Source organism: Diplotaxodon limnothrissa, linkage group LG7 (genome assembly GCF_057381915.1).
Source record: "Diplotaxodon limnothrissa isolate DT_005_m linkage group LG7, D_limnothrissa_male_GT1.1, whole genome shotgun sequence".
Lineage (NCBI taxonomy): Eukaryota > Metazoa > Chordata > Actinopteri > Cichliformes > Cichlidae > Diplotaxodon > Diplotaxodon limnothrissa.
The window spans coordinates 68517785-68538230 of NC_140602.1; the positions used below are offsets into that span (position 1 = coordinate 68517785).

General features: G+C 47.3%; 1 protein-coding gene across 1 annotated transcript in view; it reads right to left on the minus strand.

Moving 5' to 3' along the window:
* galnt18a (UDP-N-acetyl-alpha-D-galactosamine:polypeptide N-acetylgalactosaminyltransferase 18a) overlaps positions 1 to 20446 on the minus strand; it is a 197058-nt gene that overhangs the window by 72452 nt on the left and 104160 nt on the right. The window contains exon 4 of the mRNA XM_085360204.1: positions 16803 to 16989. Coding sequence (XP_085216330.1) covers positions 16803 to 16989 — 187 coding nt within the window. The remainder of the gene's footprint in view (positions 1 to 16802; positions 16990 to 20446) is intronic.

The window sequence follows — 20446 nt, forward strand, 5'->3', positions numbered from 1 at the left end:
TTCTTGTCACCTCTAAACCAATCGTGGCAGATGGCTGGCCCTCCCTTAGCCTGGCTCTTTCTGTTAAAAGGGAGTTTTTCTTTGTGCTAGTTCATAGGGTCAGTTGATTGTTGGGGTTTCTGCAGAATACTACAGGGTCTTCTACAATAGACAGATCAATCACTTTCCATGAGTTGATGTTTGGAGTGGAAACTTATTATATTGTGAGAAAATGTATTTTTAGATTCTGCTTTCAACAATTCTGTTGGAGTGCAGTCTATACAACAGGCTATTTCTGTACATACATGCCAACATACGTGCACCTCATCATGTAATTATGTTTTGCCACCATATTTGGCGATGACTAGGAGCCCATATAGAGAATATGAGATTATAGAGGATTACTGTGATAACAGCCAGACAGTCTCTCTAACATAAAACACCCTATAATTACTGGACTTTGATTCAAAATAGACAACACTGCCGATAATTGCAATGGATGGTAGAGGCAATTATGCAGATCGAGCAGTCAGTGCTTTGTGGGTAATTATACAGCAATTTCTCAATTTCTGCAAAAAGAAATGTAGAATCTTCCAGAGGGTGGCCGAGATTCGGAGCACAGGAAGGAGCGTGGAAAATAAAGGTTTAGGAGGAAGGTGTCAGCAGAGGAAGACAAATGAAAGAGACGGAGAAGAAAGTAACACAGAAGAGCAGAGGCGTGCCCGCTGCTTTGTCATTACTACAAGTGAAATCACATGCGTTACTGGGAGCGTTAATAACACTGGCACAAATACAACAGCGGCTATTATGGCAGTGACGAGCGGCACAACAAGAAACATTTAAACACAAAAACACATTGTCAACAAAGTGTGCTTAAAGAGAGGGGAAAGTGGACGGAAGAAGCCTCGTTCGCTGGCTGAGCTCTTTTGTGTCTCAGCCAAGAGTGATTTTATTAGCCACAGACAAATACCCCCACTGTGGCAATACGTAGGAGGTTTGTGTCAGAGCTTCGTACAGGGAGGGAGGGAGGACTGGAGTGGGTGGACGAGTGGAGGGTTAGGAACCTTGTAAGTGTCTCTCGTCGAATGTGAAGCACACAGCAGCAGCAAATGTTATTTTGGATCCAACCCAGACAGTAAGATGAAGCACGCTGAAGAGCAAAAAGCAAGGCAGCACACACAAACGTGTTACCTGCAAATCGATGTTGAACTCGTGTGTGTGCGTGTGTGAGACATTCTGGCGGCTGTCAGAATGATTAACGGGTGCAAAGCAGTGTTTTTAAGAAAGGACCCCGAGGTCACAAAGTGTCCTCGGCTCAAAGAGGCTGCTAGGAAGCAAAACAGCACTTGACAGAAGAGCTGACGTGTTACGGAGCTCAGCTGCCCCAAGACTGTCACGTGTTACACACAACCAGTTATGCTAATGGGGTCAGTAATTAACTACTGCTCTCATTACTTAAGGTGCTTAATGGATTCATTAGGAAGTATTTCAACTGTGTGTCAACATGCTCGTCTCTGGCATCACGCGTGCTTGCAATTATTTAAACTCCAGCCTTAAGAGTGGGTTATTTCCAGGAAATAAAAGTGTCCTCATTAAAATGCAAATACATGCGACTTATCAGATTACCTGCTGTAACTAGGAAGCAAGGTTTAAATATTTAAACTTTCAGCAGGAAATGCAGGCAGGCCAAAATATCCCAAATAGTTGGAATAACGAATCTTTAACCTATAGTCAGTCTATACCTCAGGTGGCACATTGATAAGCCTTCTAGTTCAAAGAATTGCTCCTAAACTGTGTGACAAGTGGGATATTTGTGAGCATGCACTGCTGCGAATTGTTGTGGAAGTGTCGGTTAGCGAGCGTCCACGGGAATTTGAAGCCGGAGTAAGGAAACTGGAACTGTCGGGAAATCGATGTAGAACACGAATTTCTGTCAGTGTTACGATCACGAGAAAGTAAATAAAATAAAATCAAGACAGCGGTACGAGAGTAGCTTTTGTAATAAGGAAGTGCTCTGAATATGTCAAATCTCAAACTGTTTATTAGTCCAAACCAGAACTGTGAGCATTTCTAAGTAGGCATGACATCATTTTTAATTTTACATAACCAGATGTGATACTATGAGTTCATACTCTGTTATGAACATGATGTTTATTAGCATCATTTTAATATATAGACAAGTAAAGAAGGTCACTACTGCTCCAGTAATGTATAGCATTTCAGTAATTACAGTTACCTTTCCTGAAAAACAGGGAAAGACTTTACTTTTGTCCGATATTCAAACAATACAGCACATTTACATCACTGATTATAGTTCAGCCCATAAGATGAATGGCACTCTGTGCTCGTAAGCAGGAAGGAGGACTCACCTTTAGCAGCTTGACAGCGATGAGTTTCACATCAGCTGCTCACAGTGTGGTGGTGTTGGATCGTTCTGTTTTTGTTCACCTTTTCCTGTTTTATTTTGAAAACATTGGTTTCTGTTCCTGTCAATTTTTATTCCTCGCTTTGCTCATTTTCCATCCTGGTTAGTTGTTTGCCCCGTCCTGATTAGTCTCACCTGTGCTGGCTTCCACAGTGTATACTGCCTATGCTGCCTGGCACCTTTGCACACCGCACGTGTAAATATATTCTTTTCTTAACGCAGCCGTTCACACCAACTGCGTAATTTTGCAGGATGAATTTGTGATTTTGTTTTTTCAGATCATCTCATGGGTGACGTTCAGGTAATGCTGCTCCACACGTCCAACACTCAGATCTGGATTTGATGTAATCAAGGTGGAATTTAATCAAAACTAGAGCTTACTTCATGAAACGGAGCCAAGAAGACAAAGTGGACGGTGAGGGAGTCAGTGTTAAAACATTCAACCTTAAAAATTACATGCAGCTGCCACTTGGCTTCAAATGAAGCAGAAAATGTAAAACCTCAATAACTAGTAAATGTCCTTTCATATTTCTGGAATGGCTATAACTGGGAGCGACGTTGCTAGTTATCATTATGATGCCACTTCATCTCATACTGACTGACTTATTCACCTCAGCTGCTTAAGATCACCGTCTTTCCCCCGTGCTCCTGCTACGTACACTGGATTATATTTTTTATACAAGTATTTTCTGTATCGGTTTCATATTAAAAGCCCTCTTCAGCTTCATAAACCGGTTAATATTTTGAGGATATTCTCACAGTTATCAGAGTGAGAGAGTCATTTCTCACAGGGACTATAAGAGATGTTAAACTGTCGCCGTTGCAGAGTCGTACCGTACAGCAGATTGAACTGTCAGAAGTGATTTACTCATCAGTGTGCAGCTAAACAGTGAATCCATTAAAAATGATGGCAGCCTGTTCCAACCAGCACATTAACTCTGATAAAACCGGCAGTTTTTGACAAAATGCAAAAGTTACTGAAAGTCATTCACTCAATTCTGCAAATACTGTCAGACAACAACGACTGTGGCACACACAACGAAGAAAGTCACAGAAAATGCGTCTCTTAAGCCGGTAAGAATGATGGACTTTAATCTCGTTTTACTTCTTGAGTAAATTTTGTGAATATCAGAATAACAGTGAAACACACCTGAGACCACTCAAGCCAAATAAGCTGAAATCCTGAGAAAGGGAAAGAAAGCAGATGAGACCTGGAAAACATATTTAGTAAACCGGAAAGCTTATTTGTCTGATTTGTTACCATTACATGCAGGACTGCCCGCTGCCCTCACCCTGATTCAGGTGCACTTTCTAACTCAACTCAGCAATTAGCACTAGTTCTGCACTGATGGCCAGAGACAAGTTAAAGCTGAGGGTCACCTTCAAATGTAAACACAGTATAAAAACTTCAGCAAGTCTTTGAGCTGTCACTTGAAAGCCTCATGCAAAGAAATCAATTTAGATTAGAAAAAAGATTTGCTGTTGCTCACAAAGCACGAGATGGATATACAAATCTATCACCACCAAGTGTCAAGAACTGAGTGAGAAGCATCATCAAGAAATTCAAAGAGAGCCACAAGTACAGAACAAGCCTGACAGAGGTAGAAAGAGAAAGACTTCAAAGACTTTAGGAAGAAAACTAGGGAGAGATGTGTTTAACTACCCCAGACCCTGCAGAGGAATAGACTGTGCGGCTGCACACCAAGAAAAAGTCCACTTCTGTAGATAAAACTAAAGGTCTTTGGCCACAGAGATGCTACTTATGTTTAGACAAGGGAGAGGCACCACAGTCCCCATAGTGAAACACAATAGTGGAAGTATTATGCTGTGGATGCGTCAGTGCTTCTGGAACTTGGAACTAGTGACGGTGGAAGAAAGAAAGATATGTGACAACTTTAAATGAAAACTTCAAGCAGTCAGCAGCAAAACTGGGTCTGGGTCGTTCTTCTTCTTGTCCTGTTCAATACGACGACTAAAAACATACGCTGGTGCTGGTGAAGAACTCCCTCCAGAAGCTGATTCTGTTTATCTGGATGCTACATTAAGATGAAAAGACTTTTTGGGATTTTCTTATCTGGACATTTAAGCATGCGTCAGACACCAAGTGAACGTTATGTACTGGCCTGCATGAAGCCCTGACTAGGATCCCATTGAAAATCTGTAGAGAGAACAGGGGACCACGGTCCATGTCAGAGGAACATCAAATCTGGAAGAGATGAGAGACTCAACATAGAAGAATGGGATGGGATTGCTCAGGAGGCGTGTGTGAGACTTGCTGAGAACGACAACAAATTACTGCAGGCTGCCGTCCGGCAAAAAGGACACACAAGTAGACTCGGTGCTGGAATGAAGAAGTGCAGGAAAATATTTAAAGGAAGAGTTTAGCAAAGACAAAGTGGGATAACCAGGCAGACGGGAGTACTGGAAGGTTAGGTGTACAGGAAGGAGAGGAGAGAGGTGGCAAAGGAAAAGGGTTACAGAGACTTGTATGTAAAGCTGGAAGGTTTGGTGAGGACGAGCTGAGATGAATGCAGATCTGCTGTGGCGTTCACAGGTGTATAAGCTAATGTGTGTGCTGATAATAAAAGATATCGTTTCTTCTTTTAATGCTAAGGATGGAGCACGCTTCTTATCCTGCTCAGCTAACAGACTACAGTTTACTGTGCTGACAGTAAGGGCCGAGAGGTGACGGCTGTGACAGTCCAGCATATTGACATGAAGAATTAACATGAAAATGGCTTAAAAGTGTTCTTTCTACTTAGAAAAGCAGAAGTTCTAGTAATGCTAGTCTGTTACTAGTCTGTGTATGTGAAGATGACATGTGGCTGTCTTTTCACAACCATTTAGTAACCAACTGGATGGTGATTAAACACATGAAAAAACACAAACAATGCCAGACCCATTTAATTTCTTTGCTGAATTATTCCGATCAACATTTCTCACATTTCCTGAGACGGTTTGACTGAAGCGTCTCACGATTTCTGCAGATTGTGAGAATCTTTCTGTGATATTTGGTTCTGTAGATGAAGAAATCCCCAAGTTCCTCACACAAATACTCTGAAGCATATTGTTGCTAAACTATTTGCTCACACAGTCATTCACATAGTGGTAACATGTCCACATCTCTGCTTCTGAAAGACTCAACCTCCAGTGAACCTCGAGAGCATCTCACTGCCGAGGGACTCCTCTATCAATCCTTTATCTGAGGCCTGATTTGAAACTATTGGCAACAACAGTGTGAGCTGCATATGAAAGTTCCAGCTTGAACCAGTTGTACACAGAAACATCAAAACCCTCAGAAAGCAGCTTCAAAGGCTTTGGACCGATCTTCAAAGCGCGCAGCGTAGTGTTGCATTTTAGCCGCTGAATTAAACATGTTTCCAAGTCATGCAGCCGTAACTGGAGCACTGAGGTGTAAGCTCCGTAGGTCAAAGTTGTCCTCATGAGTTAAAGTTTATCAATGATTTATATACGACATCACTAAGAAAGTGACACCGCTGAATGGAAATGGAAAGGAACTGTGTGAGGACTCAGGCTCTCTCTTGACATTAGGTTTAAATGTGTTCAAACAGAGAATGATTTTTAACCATCGCCTTTGTTTATATTGGGTTATTCTGGGCTACTGACTAAGTACTTGTGATAGCAAAGCGGAGACGTTTGTGTTCTTTTTTTTTCACATTTCCAGAACGCATTTTTATCATGCTGTTAGTATTTACAGCCAGATAAACAATGAATCTCTCTCTCTGTTGCTGCAAGTGAAGGATTACCTCATGATCTTGTTCCCAAGTGATGGGAACGTGGAGCAGGAGATGAAAAGTCGGATTGGTGCGGCATCAGCTTTAATGCGGGCCTCGTATCAGGCTATTGGGGTGAAGAGAGAGCTCAGCACTGGCAAAGCTTCCAATTTAGCAGTCATTCTGTGCTGTAACCCTCACCTATCGTCATCAGCTCTGACTGGTGACCGAAAGAATGTGGCCAAAATGAGTTTCCTCTGCAGGGCGGCTGAGCTCAGCTTTACAGATAATTTGAGAGAAGAGCAGCTCCTCCACATGGAGGTGGTTTGGGCATCTGAGGTGATGTCTGCATCAGTGGTCATCACTATGGAAACATATTGTAACGTTCACAAGAACCAGACGGTTGGGGTCTCAGTTTGTCCGTTTATTCGGCACATAAGCCAGCGGGTTGTTAACTCAGGGGGAAGCGCTCTCGAACTACACCTCTCTTCAGCCTGGCACACACCCAGAACAACCAGGTCCCCCCACCCCTTCCTGTACACCACCCTCACTACTTCCTGCAGCCCAACCAAACATGAATCTTAAAGGAACAACAACAGTGTGCAGAGAAAACCAACATGTCACTGTCCAGTAACACTTAACCATCGTTACACTGCCCCCCCAGCAATAAGTTCCTCATCCCCGAGGGAACGACACAGGGGGACCTGGGGGGGGACCTGGTTGTTCTGTGTGGGTGCCAGGCTGAAGAGAGGTGTAGTTCGAGAGCGCTTCCCCCTGAGTTAACAACCCGCTGGCTTATGTGCCGAATAAACGGACAAACTGAGACCCCAACCGTCTGGTTCTTGTGAACGTTACATTGGTGTCAGAAGTGAAGAAAGAAAAAAGAACCCCAGAACGCCCGAGACCCTGTTGCCGGCGACGCTTGCCGTTACGAGACGAGGATGTTGCCGGGCAGGATTAAGAAGGAGACGGAGGAGAGGGAGGAGAGGGAGGTTCGTCCGCGCTCGCCCGCCCATGGAGTGAGGGAAACGGCGCTGCGGCTGTCTGCCGAGGCTGGATTTTCTCCAGGTTTGACTAGGCTCGGGAACTGTTCGCACAGCGGCCGCGATTCCGGCGGGAAGGAGTCGACCTCGCTTGGCGCGCCGTCACGTGATGTAAACAAACATGGCGGCGCCCAGCAAGCTGCAGCGAATATAAAAACGCCTAAGTTCAGCGGCAAGACGCCATGGGAAGTGTTTATCGCACAGTTCGAGCTGTTAGCTGTTGCAGCTGGCTGGTCTGAGGAACATAAAGCTCTCCAATTGGCTTTGTGCCTGTGTGAGGATGCAGCTGCATGCCTTCTGCTGCTGACCGAGGAGCAGAGGGGAGATTATAATGCTCTGGTCGGAGCACTTCAGAGGCGCTTCGGGCAGTATAACCAACCAGTGCTGCTGAGGTCGGAGTTCCACAACAGACGCAGATTTCCAGGTGAGCCCCTCCGCATTTTGGCCCATGAAGTCGAGTGCCTTTGCCGGAGGGCGTATGACAGCATGCCACCATCAGTGCAGGCGGAGTTAGCTCGGGACCAGTTCCTGCAGGCCCTGAGCCCTAAAGAGCTCCGCATGCAAACTCAGCTTGCTCGGCCGGCCACACTCAGTGCAGCCCTGGAGCTAGCGTTGGAGAGGGAGATGCTTGCAGGATCCTCTGGGGGCGCTGACGACGCACACGTGGTGAGGGCTGTGTCAGCACCTGTGGAACAGATGGAGACGCCAGCGGGCCTGTGCAGTTTGGTGCAGACAGCTTCGCTGCAGTCGCCTTCCCCTCGGGCTGGCCCACACCGCCGACCTCAGAGCTGCTGGGGATGTGGACAAGTCGGACACCTCATCAGGCAGTGCCCCAAGCTTGCAGCGGTTCAGGGAAACGCCCACGGGCCCGTGTAGGCGGGAGTACACGGGCCTGGGAGAACGACATCCCCACACCACCGCCACCTCCACCCGGTGCGGCCATCACTGTGGGCTGGACCCAGGTTGGCGGCTTTTGCCATGTTCCAGTGACGATTGCGGGGGTGTCCTGTACGGCCCTGCTGGACACGGGATCCAATGCAACGCTGGTCCGACCCGATATTGTCCCAACCGGAGCTGCTGTACAACCGACTAACGTGCAACTTAAGACTGTGACCGGTGATCTGGCCCCAATGAGAGGGAAGGGAGTGTTCCAGTTCAAGGTGGGGGACCTCGGTGTGTCTTATGCTGCCTGGGTGGCTGACGTGCAGGACGCCTGCATCCTTGGGCTGGATTTTTTACGAGCCATTGGTGGTGTACTGGACTTAGGCAAAGGCCTCCTCGTACTCCCTGATGGGAAGAAGGTGCCGCTTATTCCTCCCCCGGTCTGCACAGCATCTGCCGTGGCGTCCACCTCCACCGCAGAGACCCCTGCAGACCCGCCAGCAGAACAGCGAGCGGAGGAGGAGGAGGAGGAGAGGCTCTCAGCAGTGAGGAGTATCTGGTCAAAGAACTGTGAGGGGCTGACTCCACAGCAGCAAGAGAGTCTATGGCAGGTACTAAAAGAGTTTAGTGACATTTTTGCCCTGAAAGAAAGTGATGTTGGCTTGACACACTTGGTAGAGCACGTCATTGAGACCGGGGATGCCCAGCCTATTAAAGTGCGCCCCCGCCGCCTGCCCCTGGCTCATCAGGAGGCTGCAGACAGGGAGCTGTGTGAAATGATGAAGGCGGGCATCATAGAACCATCTGATAGCCCGTGGGCCTCCGCGGTGGTGATGGTGCCTAAGAAAAAAAGTCCTAGGATGCGTTTCTGTGTGGACTACAGACCACTCAACAAAGTGACGAAGAAAGACTCTTACCCCCTTCCCAGGATTGATGAGTCCCTCGACTTAGTAGCCGGGTCCTCCTGGTTTTCCACCCTGGACCTGCGGAGTGGCTACTGGCAGGTGCCACTGTCCCCGGAATCCAGACCGAAGACAGCCTTCTGCACTAACAGGGGACTATGGCAGTTCAAAGTCCTGAGTTTTGGCCTTTGCAACGCTCCTGCGACCTTCGAGAGGCTCATGGACAGTGTGCTGGCTGGCGTCCCACGGCAACGGTGTCTGGTTTACCTGGATGATCTTCTAGTGCACGGGAGCTCCTTTGATGCTGCCCTGGATGCCCTGAGACAAGTGTTGGAGAGGGTGGCGGCTGCAGGCCTGAAGCTGCATCCCGACAAGTGCCACTTCATGAGGAGGGAGGTGGAGTTTCTGGGCCACAAGCTGGGTCGTGAGGGCATCAGCACTTTGGAGGAAAAAATTCACACCATTACCGAGTGGCCCACACCAGCAGACCAGAAACAGCTCAAAAGCTTCCTAGGACTGGCGTCTTATTACAGGAGGTTTGTGAAGGGTTTTTCCTCCATAGCCGCACCACTCTTCCACCTGCTGCAGAAGGACCGTGACTTCATCTGGACCCAGGACTGTCAGCAGGCGTTCGACACCCTCCGCAGATCGCTGACAGAGTCCCCAGTCCTTGCCCCCCCTGACCCCGCCCTGCCTTTTGTCCTGGACACTGACGCAAGTAATGTGGGGCTGGGAGCGGTGTTGTCGCAGGTTGGACCGGAAGGGGAGAAGGTGGTGGCGTACTTCAGCCGGGTCCTGAACAGGAGCGAGCGGCGCTACTGTGTCACACGACGAGAGCTGTTGGCTGTGGTGGCGGGGGTGAGACACTTTAAATACTACCTGTGCGGCACAGCATTTGTTGTCAGAACTGATCATGCTGCCCTTCAGTGGCTGATGTCTTTCAGGGAGCCAGAGGGACAGGTGGCTCGCTGGCTGGAGGAGCTCCAAGCCTTCAATTTCACCGTGGAGCACAGAGCAGGGACGCACCATTCTAACGCAGACGCCCTCTCTCGCCGCCCATGTGCTGCAGCTGGCTGCCGTTACTGTGAGAAGCGAGAGGAAATAGAGCGGGAACTCACGACAATAGACGGAGCAGCACAGCTCGCCTGCAGGGTTCTTCTGGTGGTGGATGCAGCGGAGTGGAGGGCACGGCAGGAACAAGACACAGACCTGCTGCCGGTCCTGCAGTGGCTGGAGAAGGGGGAGCAACCCCTTTGGGATGAGGTCACTGGGTTTTCCATCTGTACCAGGGGGCTGTGGGCCAAGTTTGCAGCTCTCAGGCTGAAGGAGGGGGTGTTGGAGTGTGCCTGGAAGGATCCTGCCACGGGGGAGGAGAGGTGGCAGGTTGTGGTGCCAAGGTCGCTGAGGTCAGCTGTGCTGGGAGCCTGCCATGGGAGCACTGGCTCTGGCCACTTTGGGGTCTCCAAGACTCTTCGCCGCCTCCGCCAGGGCTATTACTGGGGTCAACAGCGGAGGGATGTGGAGGACTTTTGCCGCAGCTGTGATGCATGTTCCTCACACAAAGGGCCACAAGACCAGTCCCGGGCTCAGCTTCAGCAGCAACCAGCAGGAGCCCCAATGGAGCGAGTAGCTGTGGACGTCATGGGCCCATTTCCTCGCACAGACAGAGGAAACCGCTATGTTCTTGTGGCCATGGACTATTTTACCAAGTGGCCGGAAGCATACGCCATCCCAGATCAGGAGGCTGAGACGGTCGCTGATGTATTAGTGGAGGGGATGTTCAGCCGCTTTGGAACAGCAGAGACCCTCCACAGTGACCAGGGGCGTAACTTTGAGTCCAAGGTATTTGCTGCCATGTGTGAACGCCTTGGGACTAAGAAAACCCGCACCACCCCACTTCACCCCCAAAGCGATGGGCTGGTGGAAAGGTTTAACAGGACGCTGGCCCAGCAGCTAGCCATCCTTACCTCAGAACACCAACGGGACTGGGATTACCATCTTCCCCTTACCCTCATGGCCTACAGGTCGGCAGTGCAGGACTCCACCCAATGTACGCCTGCCCTGCTCATGTTAGGGAGAGAGCTGAGAACTCCTGCAGAGTTGGCTTTTGGGAAACCCCCGGACGCGCCAGAGGCACCACCGGGCCGGGACTACGAAGGAAGCTGCAGGACCGGCTGGATTCTGCACATTCCTACGCCCGAGAGCAGCTGGCGAAGGCAGGCCTGCGCCAAAAGAGGAATTACGACATCACCACTAAAGGGAGGCACTTCCGTGCTGGGGAGCTGGTGTGGGTCTACAGCCCAAAGAGGAAGAAGGGACGGTGTCCTAAACTGGATAGCAGCTGGGTGGGGCCTTGCAGCGTCCTAGAGCGAGTGGGGGAGGTTGTTTACAGGGTGCAGTTGCCTCCTAGGGGGAGGATAGTAGCGCTGCACAGAGACCGGATGGCCCCCTACAGAGGACAGTCCCTCCCCTCCTTTCCAGAGGGACGTGTACAGAGCGTCCATGACCCTGCTCAGAGGGGCCCCCGACCGGGGCTGCGTTCCCCCCCCTCGGACTCTTCACCCCAAAGCCCCGAAGCTCCGCGTCCTCCTCAGGGGCTCAGGAGGTCAAGGAGGGAACGTAGGCTACCGCCCCGCCTCAGAGACTGTGTCGTTCCCTCGGGGACGAGGAACTTATTGCTGGGGGGGCAGTGTAACGATGGTTAAGTGTTACTGGACAGTGACATGTTGGTTTTCTCTGCACACTGTTGTTGTTCCTTTAAGATTCATGTTTGGTTGGGCTGCAGGAAGTAGTGAGGGTGGTGTACAGGAAGGGGTGGGGGGACCTGGTTGTTCTGTGTGGGTGCCAGGCTGAAGAGAGGTGTAGTTCGAGAGCGCTTCCCCCTGAGTTAACAACCCGCTGGCTTATGTGCCGAATAAACGGACAAACTGAGACCCCAACCGTCTGGTTCTTGTGAACGTTACACTGGATTTAGGCTCCAGTCATTTCGATGGCGTGGGGATGTCGTTCTCCCAGGCCCGTGTACTCCCGCCTACACGGGCCCGTGGGCGTTTCCCTGAACCGCTGCAAGCTTGGGGCACTGCCTGATGAGGTGTCCGACTTGTCCACATCCCCAGCAGCTCTGAGGTCGGCGGTGTGGGCCAGCCCGAGGGGAAGGCGACTGCAGCGAAGCTGTCTGCACCAAACTGCACAGGCCCGCTGGCGTCTCCATCTGTTCCACAGGTGCTGACACAGCCCTCACCACGTGTGCGTCGTCAGCGCCCCCAGAGGATCCTGCAAGCATCTCCCTCTCCAACGCTAGCTCCAGGGCTGCACTGAGTGTGGCCGGCCGAGCAAGCTGAGTTTGCATGCGGAGCTCTTTAGGGCTCAGGGCCTGCAGGAACTGGTCCCGAGCTAACTCCGCCTGCACTGATGGTGGCATGCTGTCATACGCCCTCCGGCAAAGGCACTCGACTTCATGGGCCAAAATGCGGAGGGGCTCACCTGGCAATCTGCGTCTGTTGTGGAACTCCGACCTCAGCAGCACTGGTTGGTTATACTGCCCGAAGCGCCTCTGAAGTGCTCCGACCAGAGCATTATAATCTCCCCTCTGCTCCTCGGTCAGCAGCAGCAGGCATGCAGCTGCATCCTCACACAGGCACAAAGCCAATTGGAGAGCTTTATGTTCCTCAGACCAGCCAGCTGCAACAGCTAACAGCTCGAACTGTGCGATAAACACTTCCCATGGCGTCTTGCCGCTGAACTTAGGCGTTTTTATATTCGCTGCAGCTTGCTGGGCGCCGCCATGTTTGTTTACATCACGTGACGGCGCGCCAAGCGAGGTCGACTCCTTCCCGCCGGAATCGCGGCCGCTGTGCGAACAGTTCCCGAGCCTAGTCAAACCTGGAGAAAATCCAGCCTCTGCAGACAGCCGCAGCGCCGTTTCCCTCACTCCATGGGCGGGCGAGCGCGGACGAACCTCCCTCTCCTCCCTCTCCTCCGTCTCCTTCTTAATCCTGCCCGGCAACATCCTCGTCTCGTAACGGCAAGCGTCGCCGGCAACAGGGTCTCGGGCGTTCTGGGGTTGTTTTTTCTTTCTTCACTTCTGACACCAATGTAACGTTCACAAGAACCAGACGGTTGGGGTCTCAGTTTGTCCGTTTATTCGGCACATAAGCCAGCGGGTTGTTAACTCAGGGGGAAGCGCTCTCGAACTACACCTCTCTTCAGCCTGGCACACACCCAGAACAACCAGGTCCCCCCACCCCTTCCTGTACACCACCCTCACTACTTCCTGCAGCCCAACCAAACATGAATCTTAAAGGAACAACAACAGTGTGCAGAGAAAACCAACATGTCACTGTCCAGTGACACTTAACCATCGTTACAATATTTATAAACTCTTATTTGGCCCAGAAGTGTCTCAGAAGTGTCTCTTATGGAGCAACTGGGAAAGTATGTATGTATGAATAAAATGAAGACTGTGATCTGTTCTGATATTCTAAATAATAAAAGAAACAACATGTCAATAATAACTTTTATATTGATTTTGTTTTGATAAAACATTTTAAAGTTTGTGGATGAAGAGAACCTTGAAGAGACGTGCACCTACGCTCCTTCTTTTCCGAAGCATTTGATGTGCTAAGGTGGCAAACCGAGCTCACGAATACTGCTGGATATTAGCAACGACTAAAACCCAATGCTATGCCAGCAATTCTGACCCTCAAGAAGTCTTAATGTCCTTAGATAGCGAGTTTAATCACTTTAAGAAACATGAAAGAAGGAATATTACGAGTAATGTAGCCCTGAAAGCCAAGCAGTTGTCACATCCTGAGCTTCCTGATCACAGAGGAGTGTCGGGTCACTCAGCTCAGCAGTCTATAAGCCAATTAGACCCCTCCTCCACACACACACACACACACACACACACACACACACACACACACACACACACACACACACACACACACACACACACACACACATCACTCTCTCATGTGATGATCTTCTCTTTGATGTACAGTTTGAGTAATGTCTGTAATGTTGTTCCGCTCGGGTTCAAACTGAAACGACTGAACAGAGATGTCTCAGCACTCGATGTCGCCGGTCAGATGGTGTTTCAGTGTAAACAACAAACACTGCTCACAAGTTAAAGGATTTTATGTTTATGCTGAAGTTAAAGTTAATCTGCAGGACAACCTTTACAATCTCTTAATCACAACATGTCCTGTCACGATAGTATTCATGTGATTAACCTGCATTCAGTAAACGTGACGTCTGAACTTGACAGTAAGGTGCAAAACGTCTGTGCGGTACCATTTCGACAATCCTAGGTTGCCTTTTTTCTCGCGTTATCGTGTTCACAGATGCCCGCCCACTCTCCGTGACAACAACCCCCCCGTCAGCCTTCAGACTGAGGCGTAAAAAGCTGCACATGCATTCAGACTCAGAGTTCCTTTGAAGGGATGTGACCAATCAGATTTCACAATGCAAATACCGATCTCTCCTTTTCATCACGAAGATGATTGTGGCAAATATTTGTTTCCTTCGACACTGTCAGAAAAAACACGTTTCCAAGAATGAGCACGCAGACGAGCCACTACCTCAGACGCCTTTACTTTGTGGTTGTTGCTATAATTCCTTTTAAGGTGTCTTGGTTTAATGTCAGCCTGCATGAGGATTATTCCTTTCACAATGACCTTTTATTAAAGCCTACAAGAAGAAAGTATGAAATGCTAAAAATCTAACTTTATTTATTTTGTTTTCTGGCGCGTTGTTGTGTCGATATTCACAGCAAAGATATTATCGTTAACATTCACGCAGCAGAATTTAGTTCAGGTTTCACTGAGCAGATTCTTATTTCTACTTGGATTAAGTGATTCTGTGATGTAGTCACTGCAGATGTGTTTCTTTGTTGATCGGAGCAAAGACAAAGTGCGTAACCAGAGCGCTGCAGGTTTAATTAAGCACCCCTTTATTTAGCAGAATACCTCAACCACTTCATCTCTTTTATCCACCCGGGTCTTTGGAATTAAATCACCTCACTGCCAGCCTTTCACACGATTAACTTTTTGGCCTAAAATTCAAATAAATATGTCAGAGCCTCTGTGGCTCTCTGGAACTGAAGGTTTGCACCTGTCTGACTGATGAATATGTGAGAAAATGGGTTACAGCACCACAAGTTTGTTATAGCAGTCAGAGTGACGGAGGAATGCAGCGATCCCGTCATGAATCAGCTTATAAATAGATTATTTCTTCCATTGTGTGCTGAAATTCTTCAACCGCTGCTGCAATAAAAGGAGGAAAAATATGCCTTCTTTCTGGGAATTACCTATAATATTCTCTTTAGTTTACACTGGTGCAATCAGTGCAGTTTAATTGTTTTTATATAGCACCAATTCACAGTAAGAGTTGCCTCAAGGTGCTCTACGATATTACAGAGACAACTCTAACTAATGATCCGACATGAAAGAAGGCAGTCTGGGATATTTGCTTCATCTGTGTGTTAAGGGGTTCCTCACAGGTACAGGCCCGTGGTCTGAATAATCTTAACAGTGATAAGTTGATGATATTTAAAATCAAAGCATTATTTAATGCTGAGACTTGTAGGGAGAGGGTCTAATGGACATGTTGGATGAAGGTGGAGAGAATCGAGCAGTGACATATCTGTGACATGTGTGGGGAAGCTATGATTTCTTTTTCTCTAATGTTTCACATTAAATTTTAAAGAAATTCATGGAGAAATCCAGGGCTCAGAGGTTAATCCTGTTTTCCTCCGTCGATGACGCATTATAAGATGTCTCGGCTTCACAGTGGGCTTCTTTGATACAGTAAGAAACTACGTAAAACGCCGTTTCCAGTTCACGTGTTACCTTTGTGAATTCTTTCAGAGAGACAAACCTGTCTGATTGATTGCTTTAAGCCTGCAGCACCACTAACTAACACACTTCACTGTGGAAGCAAAGCATGGAGTACGAGTAGCTGGTCATATGTTACTGAAGGCAATAATTATTTAAATTTTGCTACAGTACTTTTAGATTGATGTCCCCAGTGTTGTGTGGTCCGGTGTTCTAAATTTAAACGTTGTTAAGAAAAGGAGGATCTATTAAGTGTTCAGTTTCTCCATGCACCATATATCAGGACTGAGAGTGTGATTAAAGCGATGAGTGGACCTATTAACATTTTAAGAGAAGTCATTTGAGTCTCATTATGACTTGAGGCTTTATAGGTGTTAGCGGGGCCTGCAGTGGTGGTGTCGGGTTCTTTCTCCAGCTTCAGGTGCCACCCTTTTGTACACCATCCTGACAACACCTGAAATGAACAGGGTTCATGATGCTGGGTGGCTGGGCTTGTAATACACTTATGGTTTACACCAGTTTACACTGTTATGAAGGGTTAAATTAGCTGTGGAGACATAAAACCTGTGAACATGTTGATTTCTGCAGTAAAGCTACAAATCAAGGGAGTGCAGTCTCCACCTTTCTCAGTGGCGTTATTTTTCAAATCCATATGCCTTATGGTTATATACTCGTATTGTTTTCTTCAGCTTGTAGCCATTGTGGAGTTTTGAAAGCAGGAGTAAACTGTCCATTTGTTGGGAACTATTTTCAGCTTGAATTGGTGCAAATCTGGTGTTGCAAATGCACCTGCATGATCCCTTTCTTTAGAGGAGATTCTGAAAAGTTGTTATTGCTATTTATATGCCATTAGCATCGGCCCTGTGCTATATGCTGAGACAATCTGGTTCTCTTGTGGACCTCACAATGTCTTTGGCTGCAAATGTCCTTAAAACTACACTCGCTGCCAGCGTGAGCCAGCAGCTGCACGGAGCTTGCTTTAAGTGAAAAAAGCTGCTCACCATCCAGTGTTGAACTCCACGTGTGCGTCGAACAAAGCGACAACAGGGGCAGAAGCTGCCCTCCAGCCGCTCACTCTGGACCTGATCAGTCCTTCCTGCTTATCATGGCGGACCACCTTGATGAACCCCGGGCCGTGCTGAGCATTGGTCTCATCCACAAAGTTCTGCAGATGCTCCTTTAGCTCCACTGGAGAGAGACACACACAGATTTAAGCATATTGTTAGCAGAAGTAGGATCTCTGACATCTGTTGTGTGACTGATCTAATCGACAATACTCCACAAAAGCTCACACATGCTGTATTGACATAATTCCACATGCTAGGAAAGGCAGTGCAGGAAGACACCGGCTGAGTTAAACTGATGAGCAGCAGGAAGGAAGCGCTGCTGAGAACACCGTCTTGAATATGGCCGAACCATTAGGTCTAATTGTATAAGACGGAAAGAACAATGAGACGACACTGTCAGTGGCTGAGATACACTTTTCAGGTGTGGACAAATATGTGCACATACTGGTTTTGGACAAGGATTGTTTCGTCATAGTTCGGACTTTGTTCTCTTTATAATTCAGAATAAAAATAAAGAGACAAAGTACCAATCTCACACAGAGTATGTTTGTTTGTTCTGGAGAAAACACTGATGACATCATGGCCAACCCAACTGATGGCTCCTTATGCTGGGACCAGTAAAAAGTATATCAGTCATGCCAACTGCAATCACAACTTTACATGGATATTAACCTGACTGTGAAAAAAACCCTTCACTAACCTGTAGTGCCTTTTTTTAAAGGCCAGTATTTTCAGATTAGAGGTATTTGATGTTACTAGAAGAACACAGGGAGTTGTTAGTATGCAAAACAGCAGGATGGTGATGATGTTGGAGCTCAGTCCAAGCATTTCATTTGCGCCTAAAGTTATAAAATTGAGACTTGAGTATTTCTCAAGGAAAAAGATGAGAACAAAAAGAAATGATGATATTTCGTCACAGGTGTAGTTTATGGTCGGAGAGTGGAGCCTCTCCTATCTGAAATATTTACAGCAGCTGTGACCGAGACAGTCGATCCTGGTGGTGTGGCTGAGTTTCTGGAGTTGACAATGGCTGCTGATCCAAACGCACCTCAAATGTAGTCCAGTAGCGAGTATAGCAGCACCCTTGATGTGCATCTTGCAAGCCTACCATCTTTGAATGAGGTGATTTTTAGACAATCGCATGCTTGTAACTCTGTGGCAATAATCTGAAGAAACAAAAGGCCTCTGTGCCAAAGGGAAATAGTTACCTCAGTTTTGTACAGAAGGAACAATCCAACATTTTTCTTTAGAAGAACTGACGGCTAGCCAGGCCTGACTATTCAACATCAGAGTTGGACCTCAAAAACCTTCTGGTCCTGTAGCCTATAAGAATATCATTTTTCGTCTGGGTCTCTTTAATGACGTTTCTGCTGTTTATGGACTCAGTCAGTCATTCTGGATCTTACTGAAAAATAAATTCGTTGTATTTTATGATTCTTGGTCTGACTGTGTTTCTAGGTCGAGGGCTATCCATCGTGCGTTCACTGTGATTGGTAAGTGAGTTAAGGCTCTTTCACATTATGTTCACTTTTCCAGCCCTGGAGCCATTTTCATTTTTTCTTGCCTCCCTTTTTCTTCCTGAGTGACTTCACACAGACCTTGATTCACACAGACAGAAACATGCACAGAATATTTACGGCACACGTATATGCCATCTGCCCGCAGTGGAACAGCAGACGTCTTCATTTCCTGGTTGTGATTTTTCTGTGTTGTAATCCTGCCTGGAGGCTACGGCTGCTGCTTTTCTTTTTCTATTCATTATTACCATCAGCCTGGATTCTCTAGTCTCTCTGTTTCCTTTTAATGAGCCACAGTTTGCTGCTGACCTGGAAGAAAGATGGGGTCATTTACAACAGGAGTTGGGAGGATCTGAAAAGCACCTTACTGTGCTATATGTACATATGCGATGACTTCTAAGCACTCAAAAAAAAGAAAAAAAATGAAATCATTAAATCAAGCCCACCAAGCCCAATTAGCCCGGCCCACACCATGCAACCTGTTTTCATATAAAATATAGCCAAGTGAAGAGGAAGAGCCCTGATTTACTTTACGCTGTTAAAAAAAAATCAATTATGTGATTGAACTGAGAATTTTGAGATCAAAATGAATGATGGATTGATGATCGCCCAACAGAAAATCAATCAACATGTGTTTATATTCAAGACTATACAATATCACAAAGAGAAAGAAAAAAAGTTTTGACTGAACAGCAGAAAAAGCTGTAATATTTAGAATAATGTGGCTTATAAATGTTGGATGATAATTATATAGACAGTTTAACCTGATACCTAAATTACTGTTGACTAATTTAATTATATACTTACTAAATCAACTCATCCTATCAATTCCCATGAGTCTAATGCTCATCCAGTCTCTTTTCTTTCCAAGCTCCTTTGAACGCTCATTGTAAGGAAAATTATGTTTCAGTCAGGACGCTTTCATTGGAGGGGGGTTGCAAAGCAGCTTGAACAAGTGCAGCAACTTTCCATGAGCTTTGCCAGTTGGACGTGTAGCGTATCAGCTGATGTAAGCTGGCAGTGAAATCAGATCATCTGTGGCTGATTTGTGGTTTGCTAACATTATATTTGAATAATATAAGATTAATGAAGATTAATCTTAATCTTCTTAAAGTCCGATTAACAAAAACACTTCTTATGTCAAAAACATTTTTTTTAATATATTAGATGTGCAAGGCCAGTATGTTTAGGAGATCACTGTCGTACTTCTGCAGAGTGCATTACATACCAACCACTGTGTATGATGCTGGATTGAGGACACAAATGCGAGCCATGCCGTGGATCGGCGAGAGCATCAAAAGTTGCGTCTGGAATCTGTTCAAGCCACTCTCCTGGTTTCATGGTTATAGATCGGAAAGCTCCTGTTACCACCAAGACCACTTTGGACTCGTCCAGATCTCCTCGAGTTGTTTCTTCAGCCTCTGGTAGTTCTTGATTTTTTCGTTCCCCTTCTTCCTGCTGTTCCTGTCACATCTATCAGAACTGCAGTCTTCTGTTCCTTGTCAGCCACCACGTCTTGCTGATTAGCCAGCAGCTGCTTGTCCTTTTTAGAAATCACAGTTCCACAAGACCTTAGCTGTGTTGTTCTCAACCACCTTTGGTCGGCTGCTATCAAGACTTTCAGATTTCTAGTCCATATGTTGTCGTTTCTCCACACTGTGTTGTCCCCCTCAGCTTACACAGTCTCAGATTGCAGCTTATATTCTTCATTTATTCTAAATGGGGGACCTGTGCATAGTCTGCAACTTAGATCCTGTCAGCTGTGGTAGACTCCTGCCTCTATGGACCTGCGTATTCGGTCCTGTTGTGGTGCTGCCATGATCTGTCCTTTAAGCCAGCCTTTTCTAGACACTGGTACGATTTCTGGATGCCAGTCATTTCCTCTGTCTGTCGATGGTACATCTCATACGGATACTTAGTTGTCCATGATCGTTGTCCTGTCCCTCATCACCATCTGTCTTCAGCTGCCTGGGGGATTCTTGGAGTAGCTCATCTCAGGGGGCAATCTTCCTGACGTATTTGCAGATGGTAAACGATCAGCGAGTCGATGTCTCACTCATT